Source organism: Parasteatoda tepidariorum, chromosome 7, assembly GCF_982258835.1.
Source record: "Parasteatoda tepidariorum strain Cologne lab strain chromosome 7, Ptep-v5.0, whole genome shotgun sequence".
Lineage (NCBI taxonomy): Eukaryota > Metazoa > Arthropoda > Arachnida > Araneae > Theridiidae > Parasteatoda > Parasteatoda tepidariorum.
Genome location: NC_141761.1, coordinates 8040819 through 8060649, shown reverse-complemented (window position 1 = coordinate 8060649; position 19831 = coordinate 8040819). Strand labels below are relative to the sequence as shown.

General features: G+C 29.3%; 2 protein-coding genes across 3 annotated transcripts in view; one reads left to right on the top strand and one right to left on the bottom strand.

Annotated features, from left to right (window-relative positions):
- LPCAT (lysophosphatidylcholine acyltransferase) overlaps window positions 1-4370 on the top strand; it is a 38655-nt gene extending 34285 nt beyond the window's left edge. For both annotated transcript variants that reach the window (XM_087167227.1, XM_087167226.1), the window contains exons 13-14: window positions 188-287; window positions 4235-4370. In XM_087167227.1, coding sequence (XP_087023353.1) covers window positions 188-287; window positions 4235-4272 — 138 coding nt within the window. In that variant the 3' untranslated portion in view covers window positions 4273-4370. The remainder of the gene's footprint in view (window positions 1-187; window positions 288-4234) is intronic.
- Window positions 4360-19831, bottom strand: part of LOC107440706 (palmitoyltransferase ZDHHC8) — a 35663-nt gene continuing 20191 nt past the window's right edge. Inside the window, exons 6-8 of the mRNA XM_043053382.3 lie at window positions 19714-19805; window positions 15725-15866; window positions 4360-8083 (exon numbers count right to left, since the gene is read on the bottom strand). Of these exons, the coding sequence (XP_042909316.2) occupies window positions 7070-8083; window positions 15725-15866; window positions 19714-19805 (1248 nt within the window). The 3' untranslated portion in view covers window positions 4360-7069. The remainder of the gene's footprint in view (window positions 8084-15724; window positions 15867-19713; window positions 19806-19831) is intronic.

The following is a 19831-nucleotide window of genomic DNA, read 5'->3' as shown; positions in this document are numbered from 1 at the left end:
ATTACAGCAGCTAGAAAATACAAAATACTTCGAAACATAATAAAGAGGCATGCAATTCACACATCCAAAAAGTTATTAATTCAATCTCGAAAATTCTTAGCGTACAAAAGGATGGACAAACTAATGCAATATTATGAATTACTTATCATTTAAAAATAATTACGAACCACAACAATGAATTTTCTAGATACTTGGTTCAAAGCCAGATGAGCATTTGGCAACTTTACTTCTCATATGGAAGGGAGTACCTGCTTCTGTTTGCTGGACGACGACATATTCCATTTTTGGTAAGTAGTAAAATCTATGAGCCGGGATCGCCTGGCTGCTAGACTCATGTTCGTGAGAACCAGCCGACCGCAAACTCCCAATGGTGACTGCACGTTTAATCTGTTGGGTTACAAACTCCCCCATTGCACCTCTGGGGGTACTGTATTGGAGATTTACCATTCGTTAATAAGCATTCCGTATCAACAAGGCGAGTAGCCAAATCTCTCCCCCAGAAATAAGCACCTTTAAAGCACTTAATATTTTTAAACACTATATACATTAACAAAATGCAAATTAATTTCAAAAAACTTTACATGATCGTGATAAAATAACTATTTTCAGACCAAGTACTTTTTTTTATTGATTATATTAACCACCATAAAAAGATCGAGGGATTTTTCGGTGCGATTTCAGAGGGTGGAAAATGAATTGAGAATATCTAGCAAAATGCAATAATCTCACCAAATTCAGCTCAGTGGAACTCGAGCATTTAAAATGATTGCAGCGCTTTCATGCGCTATGGGTAGGCCGAAACAGATTGTGGTTGAATGAATTGTGAAAACATTGAAACACAACAATCTGAATAATACCTGACAAAACATTCATTTTGGAAAAGGGAAAATTATGCACTTTTTTAAAAACACAGAATGAAAAAAGCACCTTTGAATACTTTTTGAAATCGCTACGCACCATGTGGTTGGTAGGTAGGTATAGTTCGTTCACCAGAAGTTGAGACTTGGCTCCACCTCCTGGGACGCAGAGTTCATTTCAGCGCGGGAGTTAGAAGAGAAACATCTCCGTTGTTGAAATTGAGACAACCCTTAATTTGCGCCAAACACGAAAAGTGAATTCTTTTTCAGTCACTTACTTTGCTTTATCATCTACTATTATACATTTTGTTACACTAGCTAATTAAATATAGTTTAAATTTAAAAACTGCTGTACTCCCACCGAAATGACTCATAAAGGACAAAGTATTCACTCAAAAGAAAGAAATATCATAAAAAATGGTGCAAAATATCATCAAATTTATGAAATATTTATTGTTAAAAAAATGCACATAAAGCTTGCGAAATAAATATTTTTGCTAAACGATCGCCAAATAGCAAGATTGTTCAGGATTGCTCACAACCTTCTCCCAAAAATAGCGAAATAGTATCGTCGCATACCACCAACTCCTGGTGAACGAACTATACTTTAATTACGTCGCACTAGAGCTGCACAACGGGCTATTGAGGACGGTCTAGGAAACATCCCTGAGGATGATCTGAAGACATGCCATCGCAATTTTGATCCTCTGCATAGGAGAAGGTTCCCCCGCTTTGCTCGCCTTTACGGTAGAACAGTTTAACGAGGACCGATACCGTGTACCCTCAGTTCCCACCCGCCCGCTTAGTGACCGCAACCAGTGATGCTGGACTTGGGTCTTTTGCTGGGAACCCTGTATTTACGATCGATTGATCCACTGAGGGATTGGACTGTCAAAACTCATATTAAAGCTTATAAAAATGCGCATCCTCTTGCATATGAAATGCTGAATAATTTCCTCTATGTTGGTGACCTCTTTTATGGTAGTTCTTCTGTAGAAGAAGCCTTTCAGTTATCAAATTTGATAATATTACTTTATTGTTAAATATATTAATTGTGATGAGACTATTATGTAGAACCTTTCTTTTATTGCACATATTTTTTGAACGAGGGGAAAAAGTTACAAAAGAAACACATTTTAAGCACAGAGTAAAAATTTGGCATGCTGGGCCACTATATATTTAAAAATTTTTAGATTCATTTTAAATATGTTTTATTTGCAATTTTTAATGATTCTTTGCGCTACAAAATCTATAAGACTTAGAATGTACGTAGAAAATATGCAAAGAGTTAGAAAGAAAACAAAATAAAATTTGGTTATTAGTTTTATTTTTTTATAACCGCTGTTGATCAACCGACTCAATTTTGAGTTTACGCCCTATCAACCAGGCTATCCCGGCCAAACTTATTAGTTTATTTTATAACAGTCATTGCACAGCCGACCCAATTTCGAGTTTACGACTACTAATATTCAACTCCGTAGCCTTGTCGAAGACAAGGGAACTGCTAGATTAGTACCTAGAGGTATTTATTTGTTATGAGAACTTGGAGGACTTTGTGACCCCGACAGATTTAACATGTACCAGTCACCATTTTATTCATGGGTATTCTTCTGCCGGCTGGATTAAAACTCCCATTCTCACTAACACGAGTCCAACGCCCTACCAACCAGGCTATCCCGGCCAAATTTATTAGTTTTTTTTATAAGTCATTGCACAGCCGACCCAATTTCGAGTTTACGACTACTAACATTCAACTCCGTAGCCTTGTCATTTTGAACCCAATCCAGCAGTCCCTGGAGCAGGTGAAAAACATTTCAACAATAAAAAGAACATTTCGTTAGCTGATATTATTTAATTGATGTTTATATTGAAAATATTTCTTAATTATGTTTGCTTTCTTTTTAATTATTTTAAGTACATTTGTTAAATTTTAGTGCAAGAAAAAAATTGTCATTATTTATGTAAATTTTTGGCTTATATTTTTAAGGATTTATTAAAGGGTCTATTAAATATCAGAGAGAATAAATGTCATACGGGTTTAAAGTATCAGCTCTGCTCTTGATGGTGTATAGTGGCTAGGATGTGAAAGAGCAACTGTCCCGGTCATCCCGCCAAAACGAGCATTCAACATATCAATGGAACACGCCAAAGCTTTATATCAATTAGCATTAGTTTTAGATAATTACAATTGTAGAAGAATTATCTTATTATAGAATGAAATGTTTTAAAAGACAAATATCTGTTAATGTTTAACATTTAATCAACGAAAAAGCAGAACCAATATTGAAATCTAACGAATTTATTATTTTTAATTACTGATAAAGTTTGTGACAGTAAAAAAATAAATAATTTAAAGCCTGATAGATTTCAGAAACACCTTCTAGTTATACTATTCAATCAAATAGATTTCGATGTCTTTCATCCCGGTTTCATTAGTGATTCAGCATATTTCTATATAAATTTTTTGTTTCGTTCTTACTTAATATTAATTTGTTTGCGACAGTTAATTTGTATACCTCTTTTACTACATTTTGGAGGAGTTTAAAAATATAATATTGAGGATTTTAACTTTTTTGTATGCCTCTTTTATTACGTCATCATCACACCCACACGCAACTGTCTACTCTAAATAATGCTATATAGAATGAGATAGCAAAACAAACGTGTGTAGTTATTTAAATTCTTATTCAAAAGTATTAGTTAATTTTTTTTTTTAACTGACAATTCCTGTCCTTTTTTAGATATTTTAAAGTGCTGTTTAAAACTGCTGCATATCACATGAAAGCATTAAGTATATCATTTGTACAATTTTAAAGTAAAATAAAAGGGAATTCTGATCCTTAGAAACAGATATTAAATAGTCTGATGATCGAATGATGGGGCAAAAAAAACTTAACCTTTTAAACTAAAAAATTGTTTATTTATAAATAATTTATTATTACTCAAATTGCTTGAAAGATGATATGTACCCTACTAGTGACAACGAAGTTTTTTGTTTTATTCAGTCATTTATTTATATTTATTATGTCCGACAATGTAAAAATGCATTTTCGGCTTCTGAGGGCCCCAGCTCTGAATAAAACTTTAAAAAAAGAGGGGGGAAAGTAGGATCTGGGGGCCCCAAGCTACAGCATATTCGTAAATCCGACCTTGGGACTGATCATGCTGTTACTGAGTTCGAGTTTATCAGCATAGAAATAGCAATAGACGCGATTTCAAGACTAGTTAAAAAAATGTGATTTCATGGAGTTTCATTGTTTTTTTTTCCAAATTAACGTGACTGATGTTATAACTTTTAATCCTAATTTTGTCAAAGCAATTAGTAATACTTTAAGTTCTCTTTTAGTTAAAAATAATTCTTTTTTCTCCCCTTCTAGATCATAAAAATGAAAAAGAGGATAAAGAGTGGAACTGATAGAACATCAACACATATGTATATATTATGTCTTTTTTTTATGTGTGTATTTTGTGATACGTTATTTTTTTAATAAATAGAAGGGGAAAAAAAACAAACCACTGTATCATTTTATTAGCTCTAATAATTTAAGAAATTGCTCCATATTTATACACATCCTAAAGAATCAAATCTGAGTATAGAGTGCAAAAGGGATGCCAACCACTCTTGGGAAACAATTCTTGTGTCAACACAAATATTTATTTTTGCAATAAAAACTGGAAACAAATATTTAAAAGCTATCACAAAATGTCCACGATTGTTTTAAAATTTTGTACAGATAATCTGCTGGCTAAAACATGTGTTGGTCTGCCATTCTGATTACAGTGTATCTGTTACTGTGAAGGACAGAAATGGGTGGTTGTCGACTTCCCCCGGTGTTTGTTGACAATTACGTAGTCGCTTTGGTTAATGTCCGTCCTCGTTAAATTCCAATGCCCAGTATACATTGGCCCGGTATGCCCCACATCAATGTTTTTTTCAAGGTCAAGTGCCCAGTATGCATTTAGCTTGTACTCCAAACACTGGTGTTTCTCCTAATCTATCCTCTGCAGACATTAAAGTATCGAATAAATATAATAATATCAACAAATAAAGTAATATATCGGATATAACAAATATTTCTAATTTCACCTCTAAATAATCAGTTTTATGATTTTAAGTACAGTATATATATATATATCCTGCCTATTACGGAATCTTTAATAACCCTACCATAATTTAAGGTTTCATGTATTTTATTTTTATAACTGTCTTTGAACAGTCGATCCAATTGTATGGGTTTACGACTACTACTGTTTACAATCACTTAGGTACATGTGCGAAATACATACTAGGTCTGGTTAAGTGCCACTGTTTAAATTGATGTTTTTTTAAGTGCCATTGCCCATTATGCATTTAAGTGGCACTCTGAACACTGATTTATCTAATCTATTCTCAGCTGATATTAATATATCGAAAAAAATGATAATATCGATGAATAAATTAGTATCAAATCGGATATAACAAATATTTTGGACATTCACCAAAGCGACCATCAATCTGATTGTTGACAATCACCGGAGAAAGTCCACATTCTCTTGATTTCGGCCATTCCCGGTAACGTATTATTTAAACTTTGCATGGTAAAGTGGGGTCCATTATAGGCCCCAATTTTTTCAATAGTTGCTCATTTAATTGCATTTATTATTTCAATTTGAGGTCTGCGTATAATGTTTTTTTCAAATGGTTTTTTCCAAAATTTGTTTGAGGAACAAATTAGCAAAAAGTACTTAAAACATTTAAGATATTAATAGAAAGAAAAACATTTCTTGAAACTACGGAAATTCCACAGCAGTTGTAGGGTATGAGGCACATAATGATAATCACGATACCGAAGATGAACCAGTTAAAATTACTTTTTAAAGCAAGAAAAAGTAAATTTTGTAACAACACTAAAAAGTCTTTTCACCTTAAAGTTAGATTAAAAGTTAATTGTGATAACGAGATGAGGTGGTAAAAAAGGTCCATTTTAGGACTACTGATAAATCTCTGTCAAGAAAAGTATAGAGTTTAAAAGTTTGAGGAACAAATTAGCAAAAAGTACTTAAAAATAAAAAAAACTATTTCATGTAAACATGAATTAAAAGGTCTACATTTCGAAAGTAGTTTGTAGTCGATATATTTAAAAATAGTAGTTGTAGTTAACTACAAAGAAAATGTTTTTTCAACCACTGGTTGTGAATTAGTCATAAACCTAATAAGAAAACCTAAATAAAATATTACAAGTATAAGTCATTGAATGACAGTTTATTAAATTCTTATTACCATTAAATGTCATTGAATGACTGCTTATTAAATTTTTATTACTATTAAATGTTCATTACAATTACAATTAACTGAACAACCCTAACCTAATAAGAAAACCTAAATAAAATAATGTTACAAATGTAAGTCATTGAATGACCGCTTATTAAATGTTTATTACTATAAAATTTTTCTTTGGATTCTATAATCAATAAAAATTTAAAAATGCAAAGATTAAAAAGCTGGAGACTTTATTAAAAAAAATATTGAAGACAAAATTCAACATTTTTTTTGTTATAAACTTTATTTAGGTACTGAATTTAAAAAAAAAAGCTAAAAAAATAATTAAAAACACAATAAGAATTGCAGCTAAACATTTTAGTCAAAGATGAAATATTTTATGGTCCCTTAACTAATTATCTTCAGCAATTCTGTGATTATTGAATTGATAATTTTGATTGCTTTAAAATCGAATAATTAAAAGATGAATCAGTTTTCTTTGAAATGACAAAATAAGATTTCTGAAGATGAATTAATTTATTAATAATCACGAGACGTTAAGCATTTATTGTTAAAATTAGCTTCATATTTATGAGTAAATATTTGCGATATTTCTAGGCACTAAGAACATAGGAACCTTAATTTATAAATGGGCCATAGGTGTGCCTATATCGAACGTCACCTCAATTTTTAATCAATATATCTTTTGAAAATTTAGAATGCACTAAAATAGGGGAATGGCAGAACAACTGTAATTGTTTTATCCTACAGATATGTATTAAAATTCATCAACTATTTTGTTATGCTGCTTCTCCGACTAACTACATATTACTAAGAATATTATTTCTTCAAAGTGATTTTATTAGTAGAATTAACAAGAGTTACTCATACTTTTTATGAAAGTATATTTCTTTTTCCCCCTCCCATAAACATAACAGTGCGGGAAGGCATCCCAATTGTAACTTAACATGTACTATACAGATATCTCATAATTCATTTCATATAAACTCTTGCGATCATCTTGTTCCGCGTTAGAAGGCTTATTTTGTTGCAAACACTGCCTCGAGTGTGAATCCGCTTTGAGTCCACTTTTCTCGTAACTCTCGGTGAGTTCGAGAGCTTTCACGATGGAGACAGGCCGTCTTGGATGCGGCTTCACTGGCGATGCCTCCATCGGGGGTGTCTTATGGTTGCTACCACGCCTACTTTGAGGAGAGGCATTAGTCCGACGCGAAGAACTGCTCACACGCACCCCATGCATGTACTGACAGTCCTGGCCTCGCTGCAGATAACGCACCCTCTCGTCCCAAGAGGGTCCGGAATCAGCCAATTCCTGAATGTTATCTGCTGTTTGATTGGCTCTCGCTTCGTAATTACCGTTAGCCTTATCAGCTGCGGCACGAGCCAATTCACTTTCAGAAGCAAACTTTCTGTTGGGGCTGATGTTTCTCGAACTCGACCTCTGAGTCCTGACGTTTGCGTGGTAGCCATAATAGTGTGGCGTGGGTCTACGAGATCCTCCAGCTTGCCTTTTTACTGCAACAGGTGACTGTCCAGGAGTCAGCGAGGCTGGAGAACTGGGGCTCGACCCTCTCCTCGAAGGTGAATGCATCCTGTTACCCTCGGCATTTACGACTGGGCTCGTGAGACTGCGAGGTGGAGTACGGGAGGAATGGGGACTATTTACAACACCCCAGGGAGGGAAACCCTCGGGTGATCGCGGCATGGCAGACTGCCGCTCATCCATGGGAATGGATGCTCGAGGGGCCCTGGGGGTCGGTGGTCCGGCACCTCCATAAGGAGACCATGGTTTGCTCTGCTGTATCACATAAGCACGATTGCTCTCTGAAGAACTGAAAAAGTTTGTTTTTGATCCATGTCGTGGTATGGGAGGTGATGGTTCACAATCTTGTGACTGACTCTGGTTGTGTTCAAATGAATCTAGCATAACGTCAACGTCCGACAAATCACCTGTACCCTGAGACATCTAAAAAGAAATATATATATATAATAAAAAACTTAAACTTAACGCAATACTAGAATATGATAATAGATAAAAGAATAATAATTTTCCTTAATCAGGGTTGCCACACAGTTCTGGAAAGAAAAAAAAAATTATCTGCATTTTCCCTGTACGTATTAAGAGGACAGAATTACTATGTTCCAGTACGGAGCGATATTGGGCTAACTACAGGGCACCTGCTACATTTTAGATTTTCAAATCCATGACTATTTCCAAGAATTTTCCATGACTTAACAAAGTTACTACTATAAAAATACAACAATATAAAAATACAACAAAGTTATAAAAATACAGCAATAAATTTAAAAAAGCATTATAATAACATTAATTGAAATGATAGGGTATAACCAAAACTGTCATACTCTGCATCTTCATATTTATAGATTTTAAATTTAAAAAATAGAGTAAAGAAAGAGTTGAAGCAATAAAATAGCTGAAAAAAATACAAAAGCAAATAATTTTTTCTCTCTTTTTTTTCTGCAGAATTATATTCTAAAGATAATTTTCTTGTTTATCCGAAAGGAAAGAAACACTAGCGATTTTTCTGTTTTCATTTTGGGATAAAAAAATTCGCCAATGACTGGCTTGCTTCAGCTAGAACTTTAAAATGATAAAATAAAAATAACTGACTGAAAAAATTTTTTGAAATCATAAAAGTTTAAAAGATAATTCGCTTTAGAAATGATGTTCTTTCTTTCATTTTTTGAAAGAACACCAAAATTCTTAAGGAACCCGATAAAAACATTTCATATTTTAATAAAATATGACTGAGAGTGTGATTTTTGTTACTAATTCAGATATTGGGAATATCGGAACACTGTGTAATTGGGGGAGTAAATTCCATTTTAAAAATTAGATTTTTCGAGGATCTAAATCCATGACTTTTCAGGTGCACCAATACCCTGTAACTATACTAGTTTTAATTCCCGCAAAAACTTAAACAGCTGAACATACTTAGAAGTTGTAGTGTACCTACCACTACAAAAACACAATTCCAATTCACTAGTATATAAGACGTATTAACTAGATTTGATAATGGAGTACCTTTACATAGATGAAGGTTGACTTTGTCGATATCTACTCGCCCACATTGGTGACCCGGACGTGATTTGAACACGCAACCTTCTGATGGTGAGGTAACCTTTCATAGATGAAGGTTGACATGGTCGATAACAACTATCCCCACAAAGTAAATAAAATAATTTAGTATAGACGAAATATTTTCCTTAAATATACCAGATAGCCCTTTGAGGGATCACCATTTTTTTTTAAAAGACAAAAATAAAGAAAAAAAATCTCTGTATTTTCACTGTTTGTAAAAAAAAATTTCCCTGATAATTTTTGAATTTTCTGTATTATTCAGGTATCTGAGTGGCAACCTTGTTAAGATATCACATAAAACCTGCACCCACTCGCTTTCCAATAAAATAAAGGAGAGAAAAAAAATGTATTTAAATAACAAGAGTCATATTTAAATGAAGGGAAAAAAATTTAAATCTTTTGAAACATGTTTTAATAAATGTTTAATGCCTTAAGATTTTAAGATGACATTTAAGATAACATTAACCTTAAGAGAAATTTTTAAGATAACATTTTAAAAGCCTAAAGGAATAAAAAATAAAACCTAAAAAGAATCATTTTTATAACCTGAAAAATCTAAGAAAATGTATAAAAACTTGATGATATAAAATTGTGAATTGAGTTTCATTTTTGTAAAATGACTAAACTCCTAAAAAATTAGAGATAATGCACCTGAATGGTCCCTAAGTTTAAACTGTCAAATTTTGCAATCTGTACTCAAGAAATTAATTAAAATCAAAATGATGTAGAATTAAAAATTCAAATCTTTACATTCTTTTAATTGATTATGAATATTTCAAATTATTGATATAAATTGAAAACGAGATATTCAGAATCAAGAATACGAGGGGAAAAATCTAAAAATCTGGACAAAGTATTTTTTAACAAGAAAATCAGGATTAGAATGAACTCTCATGATTTTAAAATAGGGCTTCAATACTCTTGAAATGAAAACACAGTGAGTAAGCCTTAATACATTTTCATACAAAAGTAATTTAGTTGATGATTCCATAACTCCTCATTTAAGAATTCTATGGCTACTGTTAGGGTGCATAGCCAAATCTTTCAACAAAAATAAGCACCTTTTAAGCATTCAAAAAATACATTTAAGCACTATTTAAACAAAATGCAAAATAATTTTCTTCTCCTATTTTTGAAAGTTTGTTATAAATACATTAACAAAATTAAAATAATTTGGACATTACGTGATCATGATAAAATAACTAATTTCTGACAAAGAACTGTTTTCTTAATTATAGCCAACATAAAAATAATTTATACTCAATTTTAAAGATATTTAATACTAAGTGCCTCATTCTATTTCTACATTTTAATTGATTTAATTATTATTACTTAAAAAGATAATAAAGTGTATTCTTTAGATTTAAATAAAAGTTACTTATAAAAACATATTACACAAAACATTAATGAATTAATTATTATTCATCATGCCAAATTTATAAAGATATGCAAAGAATTAAGCAAAACTCCAATAAATTCATATTACAACTGTAAATTAGTGAATGGCACTTTAACAAATTTTTATTATTATTTGTTACTTGGTTCAATATTTCTTAAATTAAATGATTAAAATTGAAGATAAAATTTTTTGTCAGAAGTGAATTTTCACATGGTCCCTACATTCATATTTGACAAATCTGGGATAATTGAATATTTTATTTCAATTGCTTGCAAATAAAATCATTAAGAGATCAATTAAAGTTTTTTCATAAGCAGGGGTTTGTCTAAGTTTTTTTTGAGATCTACCTATTTTGTGAAAATTTAGACATAATTTATGATAATTAAAAATTATATTGGTAAATTTCTATATTGGTATACTGGTAAATTTCTATACATTTTCCCCATATATTCAAAAATAATTTTACTATCGTATACTCTTGGACTTAAAATTGTACTCACAGTTAAAAATCCATAAAAATCATTGCCCATAACTAAATTTCAACTTGAATTTAAGAAAAAAACATGCATTAACAGTACTAAGACTAAAAGTTATTTTAATTATGAGAACATTTTAGACTAGGTTAAATTTTTTTTGCACATAACCTTGAAAAAAAAAAAGATTTTTTTTCCTCTTTAGAAAATAGAAAGTAGATGCAAAACTAGTACAGATCCTATTTAATTTTCAAATTCTAAGTGAAAAATAATTAAATTAATTTATTCATAAGAAATATTGTTTATAACATTTAAATCCATAACATTACATTTATAACTAACATTGTTAATTCAATTCAGGATCATCCCTTATTTTAAGTGAAACAAAATCTCGCGTGAAGAGGAGGCAAGATTTTACGAGAGGCGAAAATAGGGTCGAACCTATTTGAGAGGTTTGGGGGAGTTTTTAGCCTCCCGGAGGGAAAAAACTCTTCACTTCCTCAATGTGCGCTTGCTAGTAGAAAGTCATGGGAAACAAATTTACCCCACCTTCCGCATTCCTCCTCAGTGTGTGGCCGGCCTAAGTGATAAAAGAACCATATTTTGTTTTAAAAAATTGAACTGAAAAATTTTTCGCATCAACTATAGTGATAAAGAAAAATTAAGGACATTTAAAAACCTTGTACCAAAATTAAGTACTTTTAAGGGCCGTTATTTTCCAAAATAAAAATTATGCAGTTTTTAAAGACTTTTAAGGACCGTGGGAACCCTGTAAAATATTAAAAGTCCTTCACATTTTAAAGCCTTTCCTCAAAATATTATTGAGTTATCTCATAAAACAATTTAAGACTACAGAAAATTTTAAAAGTAACAATACAATAACTAATAAAAAGTATGCAATAATTAAAAAAAAATAAAATACGAAAGTAATGTCTTTTTGCATAATTTGTGGTAAAAATCAACGTGGTCATTTTGGAAAAGAAAAATTGAGCACTTTTAAAAAACACCCAATGAAATAAGCACTTCTAAAAAATAAAAATAAGCACCATTTAAAAATGCAATGCACACTGTATAATTAAGTCCAATATTTTTTCCGGTTTTATAATGATGGCTGATTTTCTTTTTTGCTGTATCCTTTCACAACTATTAATTCGCCCCACCAATCAAGTCAATCAATATATGAAATTGATTTAAACAGATTTTAAGATAAAAATTTTAGGATAAAACTTTTAAATAAGTCAAAATGTCAGCAATCCAATCAAAATATGAAATTGATTTAAACAAATTTTAACATAAAAATTTTAGGATATTAGGATAAAACTTTAAAATAATAAGCCAAAATGGAAAAGTGGTAACAGCAGCTAAAACCACATTTGTCTTACAGAAATAATTTAAATAAAAAGTTAGAAACCAAAAGTAAGCAAAATAAAATTGTAAAGATATATATGTTAGCAAAAATAGCACTTCATCAGGGGACAAAGTCTGCTAACACACTGGAGCCCCTCTGTAGTCAGTGGTTAAACCAAAAGCTTACTGTGCCCCCAAGACCCTCATAATGGAAAACTAAATAAGAAAATGCAATACCTCAAAAATTCAAATATTGAAATCAAGATGTAAAACTGATAATACACAAAAAACACAAGTCAAAAGAACAATGAGAAAACACTTATAAGGACACTTCTACATCTATGAAATATAAAGATAAGGTTAAATTAGAATAGCCAAAAAAATAAATAAATAAATATATAAACTGCTTGATTTTTAATGTTGATGTTGTTAATTTACGTCGCACTAGAGCTGCATAATGGGCAGATTTTTACAAATTTAATACATACATATATATATATATATATATATATATATATGCATATATATAGTGCAGATCCCTTTCAAAAAACTTGAAAATGAGAGTGAACATTCAATGATTAAAAATCATCTATTAAAGTGCAGTAAAGTATATTAATTATCCAATAAAATACATTTTACCATAAAAAAGAGACACATGTCAAGGGAGAAATTGTCACATACAAATACAGTCAGACCTCTATTTAACAAAGTTGCTAAATCTAGACAATAAGTTTGCTATATGGCAAATTCGTTAAATAGAAAATTACCTTTTGAAATACTTAACAGAAAGCAAGTTTTATATTCATAAACATTAGACATAATTAAAATAGCAATTGATAAACCTTTATCTTGTAAACTAGTATCTACTATTTATTTTATAAATCTTAATCATAAAAGAAATCTACAAACATGAAAAGCAAGAAAAGAGCAAAACAATATCCAGTACATGCTACATACATTTTCAACTAAAAAAAGCTAAATTTATGCATAAAATTATAGCTGCATTTATTATAAAAGTAATTTTAAACATACATTACCACATGCGTTTTTAAGTTTAAGTAATACTGTTAAAATCCGTTAATTTTGTCTCAGTTTTTCGTTTGAAATGCAAACAAAGAAGGAAAGGAATTTTACTGCTTTCTCTGAAAGTTAACTGGCTACAAAAAACAACTCAAGGTAATTTCCCTCCAAAAATGCGTTAACAAGTTTAAAATGTTTTTTTTTAATAGGCAAAGTAGATCTCAAAAGTTCGTTAAATAGAAAATTCACTTTGCAATTTCAAAGTTATTTTATGAAGAAATTTCTAAAAAGTTCTTGGCCCCTCGAAAAAAATAGCAAAATAGAGAAATTCGTCTGCATTTAATTTTTTTTCTAAATTAATGAAAAACTGCAGGAAAATAAATACAAATTAGGGATGTAACGAATATTCGGCCTAGCCGAATACTGAAGTCATTCAGCCAAATAATGAAGTTATTCGGCTGAATATGAATATTATTAGATATTTGGCTGAATAAATTCATAATAATAAATTCATAATAATAAAGAAAGATATTTTTTTAATTGTGCTTTTGAATATATTTAATCATGAATATTGCAGAGTTACATTTCACTGCATTAATTAGAAAATCTAACATTTACTCAATTTAAGTTGTATAATACATAAGTGTATTTAATAATGTCGTTACATAAATAAAAACGTTTTCTTGTCGCAAATTTATTATCATATGTATTTAAACAAGCATTGGAATCTTTTACATTAAAATACAAATATATATAGTTTGTTAAATAGAAGTGTGAATACTATCTGAAATATAGAAAGTTTAAAAAAGCAAATTTGTTAATATTTATTTCATTTTTAATTTAAAATTTGAAAATTATTTAATTACAAAATTAAAATTTCAAAAGTGAAACTTTTTAAAAAGTTCTTAATTTTCTGGGTTTTAATAATTTTTCTGACAAAAAAGAAAGTTAAGAATACATTTAACAGTAGTAATGAGTTCTTATTTTAAATAAAATAGCACATAAATTACAAGTATGACTATAACTAAAATATACTATTATTAATTATTAGATTGTTATTGGTATCAAGATATTTAAATTATTACAAAAAATAAATCAAGTTGTTAAAATTTTTTTAAATACACAAGATTAAAAAAGCAATTTTGTTAATATTTATTTCATTTTTAATTTAAAATTTGAAAATTACTTTAATTACAATCAAAAGAGAAATTTTTAAAAAGTAAGTACTCGGCCTAAAATTTGGCCGAATATTCGGTATTCGGCCAATGAATTAAGAATTCATTTTTAATTTAAAATTTGAAAATTACTTTAATTACAATCAAAAGAGAAATTTTTAAAAAGTAAGTATTCGGCCTAAAATTTGGCCGAATATTCGGTATTCGGCCCCATCACTATTCGTTACATCACTAATACAAATCATTCATCAATAGAGCAAACCAATGTATACAGGGTATCTGCTACATTTTAGATTTTCTAATTCATGACTAATTCCTAGAATTTTCATGAGTTAATGAAGTTACTATTTTCTCCAACAAAAACAGAACAAGAAAAAAGCATTATAATAACATAAATTGAAATGATAGAATGACCAAAACTATTATACTCAGCATCTTCATATTTATACATTTTAAATTTAAAAAATAGAGTAAAGAAAGAGTTGAAGCAATAAAATAGCTGAAAAAAATACTAAAGCAAATAATTTTTTTTTGCAGAATTATATTCTAAAGATACTTTTCTAATTCATCTGAAAGGAAAGAAATACCCGATTTTTCTGTTCTCATTTCGGAATAAAAAAATTCGCCAAATGACTGGCTTGCTTCAGCTAGAATTTTAAATTGATAAAAAAAAAATAATAATAACAAAATTCTGAAATCACAGAAGTTTAAAAGGTATTTCGCTCTAGAAATGATGATTTTTCCCCTCATTTTTTGAAGAACACCATAACTTTTAAAGAACATGATAAAAACCTTTTATATTTTATTAAAATATGACTGTGAGTGGAGATTTTATTACAAATTCAGATATTTGGAGCAGATATTTCAAATTCCATTTAAAAAATTAGATTTTTCAGCCACCTAAATCTATGACTTTCCATGATTTCCTTTAAAAATTGGTTAAAATCATGACAAATTTTGTTCAATACAAAAATTCATGACTTTCCAGGTGTGCGGATACCCTATGTATATCAATTTTAGAGTCCGCATTATTAAAATTGAAAAAGTTAGTAAAATAAAAGTTTACATGAAAATGGAGAAAAATAGTTACTTTATTGTATGTTGCATTTACTGAGCGCATCACATTACTATTATCCATATAAATCTTGACTTGGTTTTCAACCATTTGAGCAGAAACTGATGGGGCAGCAACAGATAATTGCTTCTTTTTTTGCTTTTTAAAACTCTTGTACCTACAGAAATAAAGCACTTTAATGGAAAAACAAAAATAGTAAAAATTATAATTCTATTTTTCAGTTAATAAACATCAACTAAAGTTAAAAGAAATTTTTATTTCCTTAGTAAGGAAAATGCTTTAGCAAAGCCCATGAGGTGTTAACTTAACACTTGATTATAGGATTAAAAGACATTATGCAAAAGAGAAAGATATATTACCTTTTGACTGCAGATCTTTACACATTACTCTATCAGACCTTTAAACACTTAAGTGATATCTCAAAACTTTAACACCCAGCCCCAGAAAAAGGTCTATTAGGGTGTGTAGCCAAATCTTTTAACAAAAAATAAACCCCTTTAAGTACTTTTTAAGCACTCAAAAAATATTTTTAAGTACTATATACATTAACAAAATAATTTTCAAAGACTTTACATGATCATGATAAAATGATTAAGAGATTTTTCTGTTCAATATCAGAGGGTGGAAAATGAAGCCTGAAATTGAGAATATCTAGCAAAATGTAACAGAGTTGCACATGAGAGTGCAATAATCTCACCGAACCTAGGTTAGTAGATGCGCATGCGGACTCGTAAGTATTTCATCAAACATGTAAAATGATTTTTTTTTCATAGGCCAACAACCAATGGTACACTGAAATAGGTTGTGATTGAATAAATTGCGCTAATGCTGAATAGAACAACGTCAAAAGCATGCTTTTACATAATACGCAGAGGAAATCAACATTCCCTTTTCAAAAAAGGAAAATTAAGCACTTTTTAAAAACACCCCATGAAAAAAAAGCACCTTTCAGGACCTTTAAAGAATGAAAATTAGCACCTTTAAGCAATATTTAAAAGCACTATGCACCATGTCTATGTCTACATGCAAAAAGTGTCAAATTTGCTTAGACAAAGTGAATATTTTCTTCTTAATGGAGTACCATTAAGAAAAAAATAGCATAGTTAGATAATATGGATGCACACACACATATACATTGGAAGAGATTTTCCAATTTTGTGGATACTTTCATATTTTTTGTAATATTAAAAAAAAAGTATTTATGCAATAAAATAAAATGTTTGCATGGAAAAAATAAAATAAGAAGCAGACAACAATATAATCATAACTTATGCTAGGTAGAAGGTAGTTTAGTTGGATGTGTGCTGATATTGAAGAAAAAAGGGTTTAAAAAAAACTCAATTTGCCCTAAAATTAGCGATCCCATCGCTAGCAGACAAACAACTGGATATGACTATCATTTTACAACAAAAATAAACAATTATGGTGACAGTAGGAAATCTTTTAATGTAATTTCATTTGTTAATAAAATTGAAACATAGTTGCCTAGGTTTAACAAGCAACATTAAATTTGGATTTCGCGGCGAAGACAAAATAAAGAATGATAATAAACACTTAACACTACACATACTAACACTTTACAATACAACACACAATAACTGATCTTTTTATTGGTTATGGTATGTTTATTGTGTTAAAAAAGGAAATTTCTGTATATTAACTCAGGATTCCCAGCATATTTATCAATATATAAGAAGCATATATATCAATTTTGAATTGTTTAATAGTTGTAGCAATTTTTTAATATGTGCAGCCCAAGCAACCAATGGAAATAGTTTGATCGCTACATTGTGATTTATATCAACTTGAGTATTTCAATTTTTTTAATATTGACAGTATGCTCTTCAATTTTTAAAGACTGAGACCAGTTTTTATTTCATGTAAAATTTAATCAAGCATATCAAATTAATTGAAAAAAAAATATTTAGCCTAACTGTTTCAATTTCAAAAACAAAAGATATTTTTATTACCTCAGAATATCAGTAATGTATTTTGAACAAAATAAAATCTTTTGTAGTACATTTTGACAAATAACAAATTAAGATTGACCAAACTTTATTTTCTTTAAAATAGATCATGAATCACAAGGCATGACATTTTAAATTGTGTAAATATGATTCACAATACCTAATTTTATATTGTGTGTACATCAAATTACACCTGATTTTTACAGCAAAATTCAAGGACTTTCAAGTACTGTGGTAACCCTGAACAAGAATTTATTATTACTGCTTTACTTTTTTTTAACACAGGTTGATTGATGAATCCACAACAGTCCTAGAACTATATATGTCACTTGAAACTTTTTCATTTAAATCCATTTTCGGTCAAATATAAATCGCTAATCATAAGTTTTTTGAATATGTACTAAATAAGTAAAATAGCAAGACCAAAGATTCAAATTAGTAAACATTTAATTCAAAAACAGCAACACAGAAGAAAATACACCACATTTTAATAATGAAAACAGCAACACACCTAAAGTTTGAACCAAGAAAAACAACTGAAATTGGCTTCAATACAGCTTTCTTTAAAGTATCGAATAATCCATTTATACAGATTAAAATTAAATTGATAATCATTATTTTCTGAATTATTTTTAGATTCTTTTCTTTCTTTCATTAAGATTTTGGATTCACCCAAATGAAATACAAATAAGTAATTTTTTCTTAATCCAAACATTAAAATGTAAACATTCAAACAACAAAAAAAAATAAATAAATAAATTAAAAAGATAAATTGTACATCTTTGTAAAGGATTACTTTGTAAAGTGCATATTTAGGATCAGTACTTTTGAAAACTTTCCTCATTATTCAAATGACTTTCCTTTCATTTCAATATTTAAATGTCAACAACAGTTCTAGATTTTGGATTCACCCAAATTATGTACAATTTTTTTTTTTTTTTTGAAAATGCAAACATTAAAATGTAAACACTCAAACTTTTTACATTGAAACAAAAATAAAAATAAATAAATAATCGGATAAACTGAACATCTTTGTTAAGGATATACTTTGTAAAGTATATACTTAGGATTAGCATTTTTAAATCTTATGAAAACTTTTCCGATTTAGGCATCACTTTAATATTCACACACCTGCCAACTTTGGAGAAATAAAATAACAGAGATTTTACTAAAATTTTTTGGGCTATAAGTAAAGTTCTGATACATCATGCATAATCATGTAAGTCAAAATTGAAAATAATATAAGCTCTTACATTTAGCAAAGTAAAAAATATGTATATAAATCTTAATCTAAAGGAGACTTTTTTAAACCACTCTTTATAATTACTTAAACTATAAACACTCAACATATGGCAGTCCTGGCAACAGCACTATCTATTAAGGAATAAGAAGTATTTTTGCCATTAGCATATATTTCATCGCCAAAATTCTTAATTAAAAAATTTATCACTAATTAAATTCCTTCAAAAAATATGGAGAAATTTGAGAATATTCGGGTAATTATGAATTAAAAGTATTTTTTGCCATCAGCAGATATTTTATCGCCAAAATTCTTAATTAATAATAGGTAAATTCTTAATTAAAACTTCTTATTTTTTATTAATTTTCTTCACCAAATACAGAGAAATTTTAGAATATTCGGGTAAACAGGAATAATAAGTATTTTTGCCATTAGCGGATATTTTGTCGCCAAATTTCTTAATAAAAAATATTTAATGAATAATACCAATTATTAATTAATAATTGTTGGTAAATTCTCAAATAAAAATTCTTAAACAAATGCAGAGAATATGATGGTAAACAGGAGAGAGTAGTAAAATACTGAAGTAATCATTAAAAAACAGGAGAGTTGGCAGGTATGTATTCAGGTGTCAACAACAGTCAAGATTCTGGATTAACCCAAATTATGTACAAATAGTTAATTTTTTTTTTAATCCAAACATTTAAATGTAAACATTCAAACTTTTAAAAGTTTAAAATTTGTAACAAAAAAATAATAATAATCAGATAAATTGAACATTGTTGTAAAGTATATACTTAGGATATTGTGGACCACAAAGAGTATTGCATATATTCTTCCAGCAACCTTTTGAAAAAGGATTATATCCACCTCGGAACTTTCCAGTTACCTGTCAAAGAAGGAAAATAAAGTCAT